Source organism: Schistocerca nitens, chromosome 7 (assembly GCF_023898315.1).
Source record: "Schistocerca nitens isolate TAMUIC-IGC-003100 chromosome 7, iqSchNite1.1, whole genome shotgun sequence".
NCBI lineage: Eukaryota > Metazoa > Arthropoda > Insecta > Orthoptera > Acrididae > Schistocerca > Schistocerca nitens.
In genome coordinates, this window is record NC_064620.1 from 320,625,141 (window position 1) to 320,645,638 (window position 20,498).

At 42.0% G+C, this 20,498-nt stretch overlaps 1 protein-coding gene across 1 annotated transcript in view; it reads left to right on the forward strand.

The window, feature by feature from the left end:
• Window positions 1-19,826, forward strand: part of LOC126195599 (sorbitol dehydrogenase-like) — a 64,935-nt gene extending 45,109 nt beyond the window's left edge. Inside the window, exons 6-7 of the mRNA XM_049934225.1 lie at window positions 12,164-12,342; window positions 19,704-19,826. Coding sequence (XP_049790182.1) covers window positions 12,164-12,342; window positions 19,704-19,826 — 302 coding nt within the window. The remainder of the gene's footprint in view (window positions 1-12,163; window positions 12,343-19,703) is intronic.
• The last annotated feature ends 672 nt before the right edge of the window (window positions 19,827-20,498 follow it).

Consider the following 20,498-nt stretch of genomic DNA (forward strand, 5'->3'; position numbering starts at 1 on the left):
ATCTCGTCAGTTGAACACAATTCCTGCCAAAAAATAAATATAGTACTTCGACTCTCACCTTTATCCCAGCAGCTTGTAGGTGAAGGGTAGAGTTTGAGTATGCCTACTACTAGTTTAGATCGATGCTGTGAAATTTTTTCTCGGCAGGATAACACCATTTGTATGACAGCATCAATTTTTGAACTGTATTGCGATTTTAGGTGCCTGTAGGAAAACCGCGTGAGTTTAACGCTGGGTGTCACGACACTGATCTCCATCGTGTAGACGTCAAAAGAAGGGGTGAAATGTGGGTAAGGGGGGCTATCACGACCTTCTCATCGTGTTACACGTCCACCGTGGCGCTGGGCAGAATTGTAGTGAAATGCCGGCCGCGGTGGCCATGCGGTTCTAGGCGCTTCAGTCCGGAACCGCGCGACTGCTACGGTCGCAGGTTCGAATCCTGCCTCGGGCATGGATGTGTGTGATGTTCTTAGGTTAGTTAGGTTTAAGTAGTTCTAAGTTCTAGGGGACTGATGACCTCAGATGTCAAGTCCCATAGTGCTCAGAGCCATTTGAACCATTTGTAGTGAAATCTGATGCAAACGTGACCTCACCTTACACTTCACATGAACTTCTGAGACCTGACCTTTCTCTCCCATGAGTCGACATCTTGGCCGAGGGTGACATCGCAGGGTGCCACGTTGTTGCACAATTGTAGAACAAGGTTGTAGGTTCGATTTAACCAAATTTCAAACTTCTGCATCGCAGTGGGGGATAATGACAGGGTATATACATACTGCAGAAAAGAAGTAAGGATTAGCTATGACCATAGCTACAACATTAGGAGCAAAATTGATCTTTATTACTCTAAAGCTTCCAGTGGCCCATATAAACAGTTCCATATGCGTCAGCAAAATTTTTTGATCATTTGAGTGACCAGTAGTAAATGAAGCTTTCAATGTAATCTAAAATCTTTCTTTCTGGAAAAGTCGTTGATTTCCATGGACGAATTGTTATTTAAAAAATGGTATCCTACAGAAAACGTCCCTAATTTTAAGTGTAGCTCCATGAGCAGGAAAAAAATATAAAATTTAGTGTTAAATTTAAACAATTGTGTCATTTAAGATTCTGCGAACGGCCAGTATGTAACCACCACCGAAACTAATCATATAAACACGTCCTATACCCTGTCTCGTTGCACGTCAATTCGATAGAAAAATCGTTCAAAGTATCTTTGGAACATATAACTAACTCACTAGCTTATTGTGTAGTTACTTCTGTTTAGAAATAATGAAGCATTTTTTCAAAACTGTAAATTTAACAGAGGTACAAGTAAAAATTTATAGTGTGGTCATTAGCATTTTCTGGCATAAATATGGAGACTGTGAGTTTTGATGCAAACATCAAAAGATGATATGATTTTTGAAACAAAGACGAATTTAAAATTTTGAATTGTCTGTTGTAGTATTGTGATTCTTAGAACATTTTACGTTATCTTTTGGACTTAAAACATATTATTTTATGTAACAGTTTCGTGTTACATACATAATTTAAACACTGAATGTTGCAGACTCAATTATTAAATTACATAATTTATTGTTTTTCTTGAAGTACCATTGTTCGACTTTGAGCTGTTGTATAATTCTAAAATTGTACATCATCCACTGTTGCGAGGTTCAGGAGGAATGTAGCGCCCTCCAGTAATTACTTCATAATAAGACTCACAAGGGGAGGCCGCCAATTGTGAAATTCAGATTCGATTCATACTGCGCATAATAAAAGCTCATGGCAAGAGGTGTAATGTGGCAAAGCACCAAGATGCACTTCTCAGCCGTTGTCGAGAAAATCGACAGTTAAAAGAAACCGATGCGGTGAAATACTCTCTACGATTAATAATTTTCTACAGCGTCGTGGCGCAGCGGTAAGCGCTCGGGTTCGTAATCTGAAGGTAGCCGGATCGAATCTGGCGCCATGCAATTTTTTTTATTATTAGTTTTTTGTAATTCAAATATATATATATATATATATATATATATATATATATATATATATATATATATATAAGCTATTAATGAATTGCTTATGCATGTTGGTGAAGGTGGATGGCTCTCCAATTGTACCGCCTCCATTTTTCCGTTTTTTTAACAGGGTGTACCAAAGCTCTCCCGTCCGCACTGATTTTCGACGATTTTATAAGTTGCGCTAGGGACCGCATCTACCCTCTTTCGAAGTTAGCAGGCAACTACGCTGTTACGCGGCGGCTCGTTTCGGCCCATTCAACATCTGTCCTTCAAGTGTAACGAGCGAGTAACGGAGTTTATATTTCATACCTGCCACAGCGAATTTGTGTTCGTGGGGTCTCTATTCTAATTCGAACGTTTGACTTACACTATACGTATTCGTTTCGGAATATCGTTTCCAAGTCTCCCGTTAACTATACGTGGTTAACATTATGAAGACAATTAATAACATTTGTGAAATACAACTTTGTTTGCGGAAAACATAATGATTTTCGAAGTCGCCAGTTTTCCACGACAAACAACTTTCAACAACTTATTATATGCATAATTGTTGTAACTGATTGCCGGTCATTATATATAGGAGGCGGTACAATTGGAGAGCCATCCACCTTCACCAACATGCATAAGCAATTCATTAAAACAAATATTAAAAAAAAAGTTGCATGGTGCGAGATTCGATACGGCGACCTTCGGAATACAAACCCGAGCGCTTACCGCTGCGCCACGACGCTGTGGAAAATTCTTAATCGTAGAGAGTATTTCACCGCAACGGTTTCTTTTAACTGTCGATTTTCTCGACAACGGCTGAGAAGTGCATCTTGGTGCTTTGCCACATTACACCTCTGGCCATGAGCTTTTATTATGCGCAGTATGAGTCGAATCTGAATTTCACAATTGGCGGCCTCCCCTTGTCAGTACAACGAAACCAATTTAAAAATTGCATGCTGTTGTTGTTTTTGAGTTTACGCTCTTCACTTCTTCTGTCTTTTCCAAGCGCTTCGTTTGGAAGATATCCGCTTTGTCCTTAATTTTTTGTGAATAGGATCGAAACATAGGCGCATTTAATACTCGCGGAAAAGGTGTGGAATCCGTCCGTCTCTACGAGGAGGAATGAAATATTTCGCACTTGCTGTCTCTGCATCGGGCTTTCCATTTTTCTACGCCGTTTTTTGTTGGACATGTCTTCATATATTTCAAAATTAAATGCTCATAATCCATTTCATATTTCACTGCATAAAATTTTACTGAAATCTATGGATATCTCGAGGCGATAAAGTCTGTCATAATGCGCTTTGGCCATTACGACAGATCGGTAACTTGAGCCGTCGCTTAGTAGAGTACCTATGAAGAAAGAAAAGACTAGAAACGTAATTGCAGGTAAAAATTTTATTGTTATTCAGATGGAAGTGATAAGTAACGACATTATCATGTAATAACAAAAGTTCCGTGTGTTAACACGTAACAATAATATAAACAGCACTAATCACAGAATCTTTGCTTGTGCAGCACTAAGTATTTACAGCTGGACGACTTGTCTGGCGCAGAGGTAATAGATGACGTACGTTATGCAAACCTTCCTCGTGGAGCAATTGTTTATTAGTGAACATCGTATGAAAATACCTACAGTAGTTCCTCAAATTAGCCTTCATATACAGACGGAAAAATGCCTCAAGGGAAGCTAATTTATTAATAGGTCCGTACGTACAGATAACAGCGAAAAACGTTTCTCTGGAGGCATAAAAAAACATGAATATGTACCTGTTTAATTAAAAGTCGCTAAGTGAGAGAAGTGACGTTCCAGTTGCCTCATTCTACCTCCTGCAGTACCTTTAAATATTTTCTCAAATTTCGACAGGCCAACATATTCACCCTCTTTTTAACATTCAACTCACCTTTCATTCCCATAAGTTTCCCTAATTGTAACTCGCTCATACCAACTAATCCACCGCTATTAGTCGTTCATACCCATCCACTCCCACTTGTCCATTCTCTCACTCACTCGGCCCAACTCACTGTCATTATCTTTCTGTTTCTCTCTAACTATCAGTGCCTCCTGTCTCACTGCCCAAGTCCCTTCGTTCTGTCCTACTGCTACTGTCCCCTCTCACTGCCACTGCCTACCTCGTGCTCCCTCTTACCGCTAATATCTCATTCGTTCCTCCTACTGCTGCTCTCTCTTCTCACTATTACTTTATCTCTCTTCCTCGCTGTCGTTGTCGTGTACTCTGTCTCTCATTACCACTGACACTCACCCACATCCACTTTCTCTTTCTCTTTATTCCTCCATCCTCGCCTCCCTCCCCCCTCCCCCTACCCCTCCCCGAGGCACTGTCCCTTTCACTCTCTTCCTACCACTGTTCTGTCACTGTCAACTATGTGCCACTGCCACTGTGTCTCTCTGTTTCTCTCACACTGCCATTGTATCCTTTGCACTTTCTATAAGACAACCACAGTCAACTATCTTCCAGTATTTACCACTTTACCGTCTCTTTGCCACGGCCACTGTCTTCTCCTCTCTCAGAATAAAAAAGCGCGAATATGTTTTCGTGCCAAAATTTTTGGGAAAATTTTTAAAGGCGTTGAGGAAGGTAGAATGAGACAGCTGTTATCCCACTTTTCAGTCAGTGTCTTTTAAATAAACAGGAACATATTCGTATTTTTTGTGCTCCGCAGGTTCCCTTCTTTTTCCTGCTCCAGCAGGGCATGTAACTTATATGGAAAGTAATGTATTGGTGAGTAAATTTTAGATACGTCACTTATCGGCAACTGAAACATCAAAAAACAAATTTTACACCTCAGACCAGATTTTACACGCAAAAAAGTTTTGCATGTGATTTACGACTACCGCATGGATTCCCAGATGATAACGGAGACAGTTCACAGCATATTTCTCCGTGCTGAGATCATTTTTTCGCCTCACACCTGATTTTATGTGCGGGTTTTACATGTACACGTAGGGTAAGTTTGAACCTCTGAATCTCGGAAAAGGATAAAGACATGGAGAAAATTCTCAAGGTTGTTCGAGTTCGGGATCTTAGGAATACTGAATATATTGTAAAAATTTCAGCCATTTGCTGTGCATAGCCGTCTTAGAATACTCAGCTGGGTTTTGGTCTGCTGGTGACGGCGAAAATACAGTAAGAAGACCCTGTTTTGAAGTTTTCCGAGGAACCGCCCAAGAACTAATGGTGCCTCCTCAAGTCCCATCAAGACCACCGGAGACCACGTCAAATGCATAAAGGACTAACCGATTTTCTCCATTTGCCTAAGCAGGAGGAAGTGTGTAATATTCAAAGATAGTGACACTAAAACGATTTTTCTGTTGGATATATAAATGGTCCATACTCGAACGGATATCTAAAACACTTGACCCTACCTTTTTCTCGGCAGCACAACCCGAGGTATGAGCACCAGCAAATCCCGTTTTATGCCCAGAATTCTGGAACATACTAAGTAACCGTGGTATTGTATGCATACTCATACCATATATAACAAGAAAACTGGATTATCAGATCAGTAAAAGACTTTTATAACTGCAGGATTTCACATGAATACTATCAATCATCTTACGGAAGCCTTTCATTGGTAAAAACGGATGATGTATATTTTGTTAGACAAATTACGATGGAGGACGTAAATTATCCAACAACTGGGGAAATTCAGACATCTAAAAATGCAATATTGTATAACTGTGTCTTTGGAACATGCTGTTACCGTATACAGATGAAAATCAGCATAATTAACAACAAGATGTTCTTTTCACAATTCAAAACTTATGTGCATTCTCAAGAATGTAAGTTTTGCTTGTAAAACAAAAGGAAACAAAAGTACAGCGTCAGACACTATGTCAGTCAGTAGAAAGTACGGTAGATATAAAATTAACTAGCTCCTCTAACAGACGAAGGCCCAAGGTATGTCAACCGGCCTCTGTGTCATCCTCTGTTATATGGCGTCATGCGAATGCAGCATGCAGTGGCATGTGGTCAGCACACCAGTCTCCCAGCTGTTGTCATGCTTGCAATCTGGAAGATCCTCAGTTGACATCATGAGGCTAGGCCAAGTGCAACCCGCACCAGTCGTCAACGTGCAACAACCACGCACAGTCGGCAGGTGACAGCACTAGCGGAGAAGGATATATTAGACATGTCGGAGGGACATGGAAAACACTGAAGTCGTTGTAATGTTGAAACAGAGCGATTTAGCTGGCGTACAAAGGGGCATGATTATTCGCTTTTCAGACAAGAGTCGAAGCATTTCCGAAACGGCTAAGTTTGTAAAAATTTCGCGTGCTGCCCTCGTTAGAGTATACCGCACCTGATAAAGCGGCACTATCCAAACTGGCATCGAGACAACTGTGTTGCATCATGAGCCATAAATGATAGGGTGAACGACGGCTGCGGAGAGGTGTGCGGGCGAATAGACGTGCAAATGTTGAGCAATTGACCGGCAAGATGAACCAAAGGGCTACCAACAGCGTCTCATCAATGACCGGTCAGCGAACGTTGCTGCGTGTAGACCTCCGCAGCAGGCACCTGGTTAGCACGTCAATGCTGACTGCAATTCATCGTCGACGAAGGCAGAGTTTTACACGCCAGTACCGCAGTTGGACGTCCACTGAGTGACGACAGCTGGCTTCTTTAGATGGATCAAGTTCTATGCTCCATCATACAAATGGCCGTTGGCTTATATGACCCTGCAACAATCATTGGAAGTGTCCAAGCCGGAGGGGGGAGCATTATGGTCTTGGGAACGTTTTGTGACATTCCGTGGGTTATCTTGTCACTCTGGAAGGCACAATGGGTCAATACAAGAATGCATCTGTTCTCGGGCACCACGTTCACCTCTATCCGTAGTTTGTTCTTCCACACGATGGCACCTACGTGCAGGATGGAACGTGTCACATACCTCACGACGTAATTGCGTAGTTCGAAGAGCATCAGTACGAGTTTACCGTACTCCTCCGGCCACTGAACTCCCCGGATTTAAATCCAGTCGCAAATCCTTGGGACCACCTCGATCGGGCTGTACACGCCACAGAACCTAGCCAGAAACCTAGCACAGCTGGCCGCTGCTCTGGAGTCAGGATGGCTCCACATACCTCTCAGTACCTTCCACAACTTCACTGACTCTCTTCCTGCACGTCTCGTAGCGATCTTATTCAGGATTTTGAACGGTGGTGACATTAATGTGACTGAACAGTGCTTTTCTGGCGTGTTGAGGCCTGTGTTTGTATCAGTTTTCGTGGTCTCTGGGACTTAATCTTTCAACAAGATGATGCAAGGCCGCATGTTGTCGCCCCCCCCCCTCCCCAGCCACTACGCATGATTAACTTTTTGTAAAGAGTTGAAGCAGCATGGAATGTCGTACCCGCATCTTTCTCCCAGCTCACTGTTCTGTCATGTTAGAACCGTTGTTGTTACTATACAGGGTGAGGCAGCTAAGTCATAATACCCCTTGTATCTCCCCAACAGTAATAGACACAAAGATGCCTTTTGGACAGTGAATTGCAGGGACAGGGGCTACTTGAATAGATCTCATTTCATGTTTGTGCTATTTTTTTATTACAGAGATATGAGGTCATCTTTGCTTTTTTCAATGGAACCCTATGTTAAATTTTAGCGTAATATAATTGGCTTAAAAAGACGGTTTCAAATATGTGTATATCACAATATTTAGGCGAATAGTTTTTGAGACACAGATAAGTTCTCGTATCGTGTTCGTCCTTAATGTACAATGTCTTGACAGATTCTGCCCGTTATAACTAAAGGCACACCGGCGGATGAGGTAAATGCGTGTTCAAAGAAGTCAGCCTTATGGCAACATTTTAAAAAATTTAATGTAAAAACAAATCTGTTCATGCAACTGTTCAGTGACGCAGAAGCTACACAATACGCGGGATGTCCTCCTCAAAATCGGCGAAGATCGTATTGATACAGATGTCAAGGCATGATTACATTACGTCGTGAATTCTGTAGTATTGTACACAGTACATAAGACTTAGTGAGCAAAGTTTATCGTGAACTCCAAGAAGATATGAGAAATAACGGATGGTTGAGTGGGAGGGCAATTATGGAGCCGACTAATGAATTTGTGAGACAGATAACTCAAACAATTAGGTCGCAAGTAGGAGGAGATATTGTAGAGTACCTCTCTGTTGATAATATCATAGACACTGAACAAGTCGTACCTTACTCTATGAAGTTTCTTAACTTTTTGAAATTGTCAACAGTGTCTTCTTATAAACTGAGTTTAAAGTTTAGTGTTCCAGTCTCCTTAGTGATAAATCTCGGTGCGACCGTAATGTATTCGACCCGGGGGTAAGCCGGTTCGAATCCTGGTGGTGAAAAAAAAGAAACGGACTTTGCGTCAACGTCCTGGTTTAAATACGAAAACTCTCCGCAGTGTCTCATGAAGTGAGGGCATATGACATTATTAGTTATCTGTCCGTCGGATGAGGACGTTTAGCTTGGCGGCATTCATGATGCTATTTGCGAGGACTAAGTTACGTGCTGGCCCCGGATTTCACCGTCTCCCTTCTCTCATTTTCATCATAATCATCATCATACAACACAAACTTCACATTACAGTCCACGCAAAAAAAACACACACACACACACACACACACACACACACACACTCGCATACACACGCAATACGTATATGCAGTCTTACAAATACTGCAATGGAGCTTGTTGTAAACAGTAAACAAAAGAATAAAAGACAGTGTGTGTAATGGTAACCGCTTCCAAATTACACATCTGGGGCCAAATATTTTAGGGCTACTACAATTAGCTCAGCTAAAGGAAAAAGTGTTTCGATTCAACAAATCTCAATTATTCCGACGGATCTGTCTTTTGAATTTAAAAGATTGCAAATGTCGCTGAACATTGTTTATGTAATGGCCATAAATAAAGCCGAAGGGCACACACTCAAAGTTGCCGGTAAAAATTGTTTTTCTCTCATGGACAACTGTATGTGGCATGCTGACTTGTACCAAACTCACAAAATATCTATGTCCTTGAAAGAGATGGCAAGACGAAAAACATTGTTTATACAACTCTGTTAAGATCTTGCAATAAATAATTGATAACAAAGAAAATTTTTCGTAGTTTTTAATATTTTTAACTATGATTCGATATATGACAAAAAATAAAAAGGCTTTCATTATGTGCCTATGCACATTTATTCATACACACACATGTACATATCTATACCACTACATACACAGATATTTTTAAATTACTAACATACTGCCTCACCATCACTTATCATAACAGAATTATTGATATGCGAGCGCAGCCACAGGTAACAGCTATATAATCATTGCCTCTTTATCATACGTACGCTTATATGGTGAGAAATAAAAACATTCGTAGCTCTACAAGGACTGATGTAGAAACTATTGTGACACTGGACAACAAATTTGAAGTGAAATTGTGTAAATTGCATGATTTTGAGTTAGCTATATTTATTTCAGTATAAAATGATACATAATCATCATCTTCGTGAATATTTAGCTCTAGTTTTTTTTAAGTAATCTACGTTTTTGTATAAATAACTCACTAACTAAATATGCATTCATGTTCCAAGATCCAGCATAACAAACTTTCTTGAATTATATTATGTGTTATGCATTGATAAATTTCGGTGCCACTCTGGAAGTCCAAAAGTAAAAAATTAAGAAAAAACGAAGATGATAATATTACGTGAATGAAAATACTTCGTAAGTCTACTTTGTGCCAGCACTATGTAAAGCACAAAAGAAAATATATAAATTAATTGGTCGCAAATGTATACAAAGGATTACAAATATTAAATGTCCATATACAATTACATATTTTGTTCAGAGATAAATTCAGAAGACGACCATTTTCGCTTAGCTTGACGTTTATACACAAACTCGGGAACATTCCTTATCACAGTCCAGCAGTAATCTGCTAACATAGTAGGACTCCTCTTTCCGGCATACCTCTTCTGAAATGTAACAATATCTTGATGAAATCGCTCTCCATGTTCATCACTTACTGCACAACAATCTTTGGGGAAGAAGTCAAGATGATTATGTAAGAAATGCAACTTCAGTGGCATGTTGCAACAAAGTTGTTCATAAGAGACAACATGTTATCTACAATCTCCTTGTAATTTATTGCTCGTTTGTTCCTTAAGAACTGAAAACAGACTGTCTTAAAATATTTCCATGCATGCTTCTCATCACCTTGTATGATTCCATCAAAAGTATGGTCTCCAAAAAGCTCTTGAATTTAAAAAGATGCCCTCGTTTACTTTGGTATCAATTAAGTAAGGGAATTTTTGCCTTAAGTACTTAACCGCGCCACCATCTTTGTTCATTCCCTCAAAGTTTTTCATGAGGCCCAACTTGATGTGCAAGGGCCAGAGCAGAATCTTTTTAGGGTCTACTAGAGGTTCACTCTTAATGTTCTTTATACCTGGTAGAAGAGATTTTGTGGTGGGACATTCATGTTTACTGTAAGGAGATGCACGAGCTCGCTAACTGCATACCTCATAGCAGTGCAAGCACTTTCAAGTAACCACAAATCTGCCATTGAGAGTCATTATACTTGATGGATTCTGGTAAAACTTTCATGATATGGTCTGACTCTTTCATATGCACACTATGCCCAACTGGAATAGAAGGAAGATCATTACCAATATGTAAAAGCACTGCTTTTAAGCTCAACTTCGAGTCTCCACTCATCAGGGTTGTAATTAATTCTGAGAGCCTTCATTAGACCATTTTTGTCAACTCATGCCACAAGACAATCTTGCATGTTAAAAAAAGGAGTGGACTGTTGCTCTCTTCTGCGGTAGAATGAAACATTTACTTTGCTTTCCATAAAAATGCGCTGCTGCAGTCTTAATGCTAAAATCTCAGCCTTAGCTTTAGAGAGCTCCAAATCTCTAATGAGATTACTTTAACTCATTTTGATACAATGTTTGTGGATCGTCAGGTGATGATATATTTGGAAGAAACTCTGGATCTTGTGACGTACATGGTTCAGGACATTCAGAATCTCCATCAGAAGTAATCTCGTATTCTGTCGGTGGCTCAGGTATTGGCAATCCTACCCCATGTAGAACTGGACGTATGGCAGATTGAATGTTAGAATAGTTCACTGTCCGCTTCTTCGTCTTAGATATTCCATTCCTGATAGGAGGAACCATACAAAAGCAGCAGTCACTGATATGGTTAGTTGGCTCACGCCAGATCATGGGCACTGCAAAGGGCATTGAACGTCCTTTGCCACGCATCCAGTTCCTAAGGTTGCTGGCACAAGTGTTGCAGATCACATGTGGAGCCCAGGGTTTATCCTGATCACCTATTTTGCACCCAAAATAACAACAGTAAGCTTTTTTAATCAATGGAGTTATTTGCTGTTTTTGTGAAGCAAATGTCACTTCTCCACACACATAGCAAAACGTGTCAGCACTGTTAACACAAACTCGTGGCATTTTTGTTCACTTCAATAGCAGTCAGCTTTAATAACTGGTAGTTAATCTGGAAACAAATGTGCAAAAATTATTACATGCATTAATAAAGTCACTGAAGTTGAAGAGGAGGGAAACAAAATAAAATCACTAAAATTGATATAAAAATGAAACTTCCTGGCAGATTAAAAATGTGTGCCGGACCGAGACGCGAACTCCCGAGTTCGAGTCTCGGTCCGGCACACAGTTTTAATCTGCCATGAAGTTTCATACCAGCGCACACTCCGCTGGAGAGTGAAAATCTCATTCTGGTGATATAAAAATGTTTATATCCAAAATATTGCGCACAGCTAAGACCAGGGACAGTAATATAATCCATTGTTACTAGTTATTACGAATTTGACAAACCATTATAATTTTTTATTTTAATCTTAACATAAAAATCCGTACATAACTATTTCACCATAATAAAACGGTGAAAAATGAAAACTAGAGCTAATTTTGAATTGTCTTTGTGCTGTTCGCGATCAACACATTAGAACTGATAGGAATTGGCTATTTTCATTCGATATACATTTTCATTGTTGCACAGTGTAATTAAAGACACAGTATACTTGATTGCTTGTGGTGTTTTCAGATTATTATTCTGTCTGTGAATTAATGTAGAAGTATCAATAATTTATAATTATGGGTTTTCTTTTGAAATTATTTTGCAGATCTGAATACACATCGGCTAGAGATTGCCAAGAAACTGGGGGTGGATGCAACTGTCAGAGTCTGTGAAGGCATGGAAGAGACACAAATAGCGGCCGAGGTGCAGTGTCAGCTAGGGGGACCCGCCCATGTTACCATCGAGTGTTGTGGCACCGAATCTTCCATCAAGCAGGGCTTACTGGTAAGCTTACTTGTCTCTTTCATTCCGTCAGAATCAATTACAACAGAATGCAGCAGAGTATGGAGGAACTGCCTTGACGTACAATACTCCACTACAGAGTGACTACAAATTACAAATTACTGTTATCTTAAGATTATTTGAAGGAGTGATATAGATGTTAATGAGCCAAAATATTATGATCACCTGCTTAATAGCGTGTTGGTCCATCTTTGGAATACCATACAGCAGCGATTCTGTGTGGCATAGATTCGACAAGTCATTCGTAGCGATTACTCAGTTCCAGTAAATTAAGCAGCTGGTGGTTTGTTGACGTGGAGCTGCCACCTGATAGCGTCCCAAATGTAATTCATCGGACTAAAATGAGGCGAATTTGGTGGCCAAGGAATCAACTGGAGTTCACTGCCATGCTCCTCAAACCACTGTTAACAGGATTCTGGCCTTGTGACATGGACAGAATCCTGCTGGAATATGCAGTTGAAAGGGGTTTATTTCAATAAATGATGATGAGGGATCCTAGACGGGTCCGCCTAATGTCGGGGGGTTTTAACAAGAATGCTTTTACCTGTTTACTTTCCCTGCTGGATCGGGTCGTTGGCTCTGGCTGAAGGCCTGTTAAGAGACCCAACCTGTTAATTAAAACTGCCCCTTTTCTAATTTTGATTAATATTTAATAACTAAATAGTGTTCAGGGAACTGATCACTACTAAACAAACAAGGATAGCACTGAACACATTTATTGAACAATAATCTTCCTAACATCAAACTGAACAATGACATACATTTATAAGTCATAAAATCAAGCTAGTAATGGCAATGGCCCTTAAATTCCAAAACTAACTCTTAAGTTCGGATAACGCATCTGTACTTGTTATTTTATACTCTCTCCGCTTGTCAGACGGCATAAAATACGTCAGACAAACCTACTTCAATTACCAAATTCTCAATAAGAGCGTGGCTGGAAAACTGAGCACTGGTAATCACAGGCGTGCGTAATATCGGATTAAATGCCGAAGCTGAGCATCACGTTTCCAAATGCAGCGTTGTGGACAGGTCAGCAAGCTGCCAATGGTGTCTGCGTCGTCGAGGAGCCTCAATTGTAGCAAAAATGAATTTATTTCCGCAAACAGGCTTCCTGTTCGTAAACTCCTATTCAAAAGCTAATTCTGCTTTCTTTCCAATCGTCTCGCACTCGTTAAGACGGGACTCACCAGCCCAAAGGCGGAATCCAGTAACGTCTTTGATAAAGTGTGGCTCAAGGAAATTGCTCTGCTCCTGTCTGCTTCCTGTGAGACAGTATTCCAAACCGTAATTAGCAGAATCAGCCTGTCTCTAAGGGTAAAACGTGACAGTTCCCCTAACTGAATACTAGTTTCAGTTGCAGCTGGCAGACTTATTCAAAGTCCTGCACAGCACACTGAAAAGAATTTACTCTCCTACAGCAGAGCCGAAAGCACGACGTCCGCTCGCTTCAGGAGCTAAGACGCTTCTTCCCTGATAACAGCTCCAAAAGCTTCCCTCTGCAAAATCAGCACCCCCGCGCTATTTTCCGAGCTGGCCAATCCCTGGCTCTAGACCAGCACAGTTCGCTCCCACTATTATTTCCTGGCTTCTTCCATCCAATCAAAACATTCCGCACCTTACTGCGCCTAGAACGTTCTGGAACAAACTGAAACTCCGTTCAAAATTGAACCCACCAATCATCTCTCTCTGTTCGCCCTCGCGCGGGAAAAGGTCATTGCACTAGCTTAACCGCGTTTCTTAGAAAGCCCCAGAAAACGTTAAGACTCGTGGGAAGGCTCCCTTAGCCGCCAGCTCATCTCGACATAGTGGCGTCGGCGTAACGCCCAGCGCCAACGAGGCCCCTGCACTGGCAGCGCGTCTCCCCGAGTGGCACTCTTTCGCATGCCGACTCGTAATGGTCGGTTGTAAACTTCCGCACTCCTCTGCCCTGCCTTTGAGCAGTGCCGCTCGTCCGCGCCAGCCAAACTCCGTGAAAATATCACCTGAACCCCGACTTCATGCAACATGCGAATTTCTTAAAGTTAATACGCGTCTCATGCCGTCTGATACTCCCTATATTAATTTCAATAGGCTGATTGCCTGATAAATAACATAATAACCGATATCTAACTCGTCTTAGCAACAATTATTATATTACAGTAAGGTGCAAAATACTGCTACCTTACACAGTCTACGTATGGAAGATCTCAAGCATGAAGGGATGCATGTGCTCGGCATTAATGTTCACATGAACATCAACTGTCGTGGTACCTTCGATTATTACTACAGCTCCCAAGGAAGCCCAAATGACTGTTCCCCTTAGCAAAATACTGCCTCCACTGACCTGCGTCCGTGGCATAGTGCCGTTCGCCTGGATGATGAATTATCAGAATACGACCGTCTACCTGGTGTAAGGATAAAAGTAACTGATCCTACCAGGCGATGTATTTCTACTGATTCACTGTTCAATCTCGATGCCCATTGCATTGACGATTTCGTAGAGCCAACATGGGAACACGTATGGGTCATCTGCTGTGGAAGCACATGTTGAATAATAGGCGCCGATCGGTGTGCTTCGAAACCCTTTTGTTTACTGCGGTGTTATACTCTGTCATCAGATCTGCCACATATCGCCGCCTATTCTGCTTTACAGAGCGGGTAACTTTTCAACCTCCACGTTCTGTGTACGGCGTGGACGACCAACACCTTGTCACCACTCGTGTATTCTCAGAATTTAATATTTGCAGCCATTCTTCCATACTTCCTGCTTCAGTTATTTTTATTACGAAGATCAGAATAAATATTACCAGTGTTTTGCAACATACTATTTATTTTGCTTTAAACCAAACATGTTTCGCCCATTGGGTACTAGATATTATCAGTGGTCTATAAAATAAAAGATAATTGTTTCACCCTACCTATTTTGTTACAATACATGCAGCGTTCACTGGCAGGCCATTTAGATTACTGATTTATCCCTCACTTTAATGTTTTGTATTCTTTTCGTATCCGCATTGGCTTTTGTTTATGTACAAGATGAACAAAATATAAGCTTCCAGTCAACCATACTTCTAAATAAGGCATTTCACTGGACGTAACTTTGCTGATACGCATTACACCTGACCTTAATGCAGACTTACACTACTGGCCATCAAAATTGCCACACCAAGAAGAAATGCAAATGATAAACGGGTATTCATTGGACAAATATATTATACTAGAACTGAAATGTGATTACATTTTCACGCAATTTGGGACCATAGATCCCGAGAAATCAGTACCCAGAACAACCACCTCTGGCCCTAATAACGACCTTGATACGCCTGGGCATTGAGTCAAACAGAGCTTGGATGGCGTGTACAGGTACAGGTGCCCATGCAGCTTCAACACGATACCACAGTTCATCAAGAGTAGTGACTGGCGTATTGTGACGAGCCAGACGTTTTCAATTGGTGAGAGATCTGGAGAATGTGCTGGCCGGGGCAGCAGTCGAACGTTTTCTGTATCCAGAAAGGCCCGTACAGGACCTGCAACATGCGGTCTTGCATTATCCTGCTGAAATGCAGGGTTTCGCAGGGATCGAATGAAGGGTAGAGCCAAGGGTCGTAACACATCTGAAATGTAACGTCCACTGTTCAAATTGCCGTCAATGCGAACAAAAGGTGACCGAAATGTGTAACCAATGGCACCCCATACCATCGCGCCGGGTGATACGCCAGTATGGCGATGAATACACGCTTCCAATGTGCGTTCACCGCGACGTCGCCAAACACGGGTGCGACCATGATGATGCTGTAAACAGAACCTGAATTCATCCAAAAAAATGACGTTTTGCCATTCGTGCACCCAGGTTCGTCGTTGAGTACACCATAGTAGGCGCTCCTCTCTGTGCTGCAGCGTCAAGGGTAACCGCAGCCATGGTCTCCGAGCTGATAGTCCATGCTGCTGCAAACGTCGCCGAACTGTTCGTGTAGATGGTTGCTGTCTTGCAAACGTCCCCATCTGTTGACTCAGGGATCGAGACGTGACTGCACGATCCGTTACAGCCATGCGGATAAGATGCCTGTCATCTCGACTGCTAGTGATACGAGGCCGTTGGGATCCAGCACGGCGTTCCGTATTACCCTCCTGAACCCACCGATTCCATATTCTGCTAACAGTCATTGGATCTCGACTAACGCGAGCAGCAATGTCGCGATACGATAAACCGCAATCGCGATAGGCTACAATCCGACCTTTATCAAAGTCGCATTTCTCCTCCTTACTCGAGGCATCACAACAACATTTCATCAGGCAACGCCGGTCAACTGCTGTATGAGAAATCGGTTGGAAACTTTCCTCATGTCAGCACTTTGTAGGCGTCGCCAGCGGCGCCAACCTTGTGTGAATGCTCTGAAAAGCTAATCATTTGCATATCACAGCATCTTCTTCCTGTCGGTTAAATTTCTCATCTGTAGCACGTCATCTTCGTGGTGTAGCAATTTTAATGGCCAGTAGTGTAACTAACGGATCGTGGGAGCTGTAAAGGCTAGCTGTGGAATGGGATACTGGATTGAGGAGGAAAACTGGATGGGTGGTACGATGGTGGACGCACTTGTGTGAAAATAATAGGGTTCACATGTTATCGCTTTATTGATCATTAATTGCAAATGTTGCACTAATGTACAACAATTTATAATCAGTAAATATAACCCCAACGTTAAGCACATTCCAAATGTGCGCCCCTTTACAAAATCCATCATTACACTGCGATGACAAAAGTCGTGGGATACCACCTAATATCGTGTCGACCTCATTTTACCTGGTGTAGTGGAGTAAGTCGACGTACCATGATCTGAACAAGTCGTTGGAAGTCCGCTGTAGGAATATTGAGCCATGCTGGCCCTATAGCCAGCCATAATTGCGAAAGTGTTTCCAGTGCAGGATTTTGTGCACGAGCTTATCTCTCGAGTATGACCCATAAATGCTGGATGGAATTCATGTCGGGCGATCTGGGTGGCCAAGCCATTCGCTCGAATTGTCCAGAACGTTCTTCAAACCAATTACGAACAATTGTGTCATGTTGATATGAGGCACTGTCATCCATAAAAATTTCATCGTTGTTTGTGAACATGACGTCCATGAACGGCTGCAACCGGTCTACAAGCAGCCGAACATAACCATTTCCAGTCAATGATCGGTCCAGTTTGACCAGAGGACTCAGTCCACTCCATATCAACACAGCCCACGCCATTATGGAGCCACCACCAGCTTGCAGAGAGCCTTCTTGACAGCTTGGGTCTATGGCTTCATGGTGTCTGCGCCACACTCGACCCTACGATCAGCTTTTACCAGCTGAAATAGGGACTCACTTGAACAGTCGTCTAGGGTCCAGCCGATATGGTCAAGAGTCCAGAAGAAGCGCTGCCGGAGCTATCGATCTGTTAGCAAAGACACTCGCGTAGGTCGTCTGGTGCCATAGCCCGTTAACCCCAAGTTTGGCCGCACTGTCCTAATGGATAGGTTCGCCGCACGTCCCACTTTGATTTATGAGACTATTTCGCACAGTGTTGCTTCTCTCTCAGCAATGACAACTATACGCATACGCCGCTGCTCTTGTTCGTTAAGTGAAGACCGTCTGTCACAGTGTTGTCTACGGTGAGAAGTAATGACTGAAATTTAATATTTTCGGCGCGTTCTTGACGCTGTGGATCTCGGAGTATTGAATTTCCTAACGACTTCTGAACTGGAATGTCCCATGGATGTAACTGCAACTACCATTTCGCGTTAAAAGTCTGTTAATTTCCGTCGTGCTGCCATAATGAGATTGGAAACCTTTTCACATGAATCACCTGACTATAAATGATAACTTCGCCAATGCACCACCCTTTCATACCTTCTGTATGCGACACTCCCGCCATTTGTATGTGTGCATGGCGCTATCCCATGACTTTTGCAACCTCAGTGTGTTAATGTAAATGTGGATTTAAAATACTCTGCTGCACTTAGCAATGGCAACGGCCTTGCCTCAGAGGATACACCGATTCCCGTGAGATCACCGAAGTTAAGCGCTGTTGGGTTTGGCCGGCACTTGGATGGATGACCATCCAGCCGCCATACGCTGTTGCCATTTTTTGGGGTGTACTCAGCCTCGTGATGTCAGTTGAGGAGCTACTGGACCCAATAATAGCGGCTTCGGTCAAGAATACCATCATAACGACTGGGAGAGCGGTGTGCTGACCCCACGCCCCTCCTATCTGCATCCTCCACTGAGGATGACACGGCGGTCGGATGGTCCCGGTAGGCCACTCGTGGCCTGACGACGGAGTGAGTGCACTTAGTAATACTGTTGAAATCAGAAGCAGACTCACTGAGCTTAGCTCGTTGGAAGCAGAAGTGCCCTGATGGTTATGTATCTATTCAGCATGGCACAAAATGCCTTTCTATAGCTTTGCTTATTGTTGAGCATGCTTTGGACTCTTCATCGTTGGTAGATTTTAGGACAGTGAATTGCTTTTGCGTTAGTCACATCAGTTAAGATGTTTAATATAGCACCGTTGTAGTATTAGGCGCGACGACCAAGGTTTCGGCTCAAGAGACATGCATTTCATAGCGTTAAGCCTAGCTGCACACTTTCCCCGCTGCCACGGCACGCTGTCTGAGCGAAAGGAGGACTACGAGGGGAAAACTTTGAAAGTGCCACATTTATATGGCAATGCAGTAGCACTGTACACGACTTGGTTTTATGTTTCACATTTTTCAACAATGTACATGACAAGGAACACATATTTTCAGTATTATTTATTTTTAACTCGCTGAAGACATAATTTTGATCTGGTACAAACTGTCGGCATACGGACAGACGTAGACAATTTCAGAGGTTTCCGTATTCAGGTTGCCAGGTAATCGTGACTTACTTTGTTTCATAATCTAGAAGAATTTTTCACACACATATGTTGATGAAAGTAAGATAGCACTTTTGCTAAATCATATGGAGACGTGGGACCTCTAATTAGGAAGACAATGTAGACATGCTGGACAGTTTTAACGTAAAATAATTCCTTTTTAAATCGGGAATTGCACTGCAGATCAGTCAGTTCCATCTGATGATACACAGGTATGCTTTCAACTGAAACGGCACTCGGTCCCGAAAACCTACAACAGTATCTATGTGATCGTTCCAATTTAGGGTATTTGTAATTGTAATCCCTAAGTATTTAGTTGAATTTACAGTCTTCAGATTTGTGTGACTTATCGCGTAATTGAAATTTAGCGGATTTCTTTTAGTACTCATGTGAATAACTTCACACTTTTCTATATTCAGGGTCAATTGCCACTTTTCGCACCATACAATAAGCATAATATTGTTATTTTGCCCACAGGCTACACGCTATGGAGGCACCTTCGTTCTTGTGGGTGTGGGCACTGACAACGCACGCTTGCCACTCACTCCCATATTCCATGAAGTGAGATTTATTGGATCTTTCCGTTACTCCAATGCGTAAGTGCTTCTTTATTATAATGTTGGAGAATTCAAGCAAACCGCTGGATACAGTACCATGTCTGTTTCTTATCAGAACTATGACGTTTACTTCTGTAATGACATGCACCTCTTCCAAATATCTTATTATGTCTACAGTTCAGTACATTCACCCAGTTGCAACTGTATAAAGAATTAAATTCACAAAGTAAGACTATCTATGGAGTGAGCATAGAAATTCTTCAACCACAAAGAGAAATGAAATTACAATTAAATCCAGATCATTAGCTGCTTACAGGCGTTGATAAATATCTACAGGGACAGTTGAAAACGTGTGCCCCGACCGGGACTCGAACCTGGGATCTTCTGCTTACAGAGCAACTCTCTATCCCACTGAACGATCGAGGACAGAGGGGATAGTGCGACTACAGGGACTTACTATCTCTGCCACGCTCCGTGTGAGACCCACATTTCCAACTCTCTGTCCACAACTACATTTGTAGTGTCCCTGCCCACTACACTCATTACCAGCGGTAGTCAGTCTACGGATTCCCATAAGAGTTAGGCTTATGTGAGTGTACCCGCACTGAAGAGCATTGGCCGGTAAGTCTTATCTATATGAAGGTGTTATCTGTTCTTTTGGACATGTCCAAAGTTTCATTTTAGCATGGTAGGAAGCCATTTCGAAATGACTAGG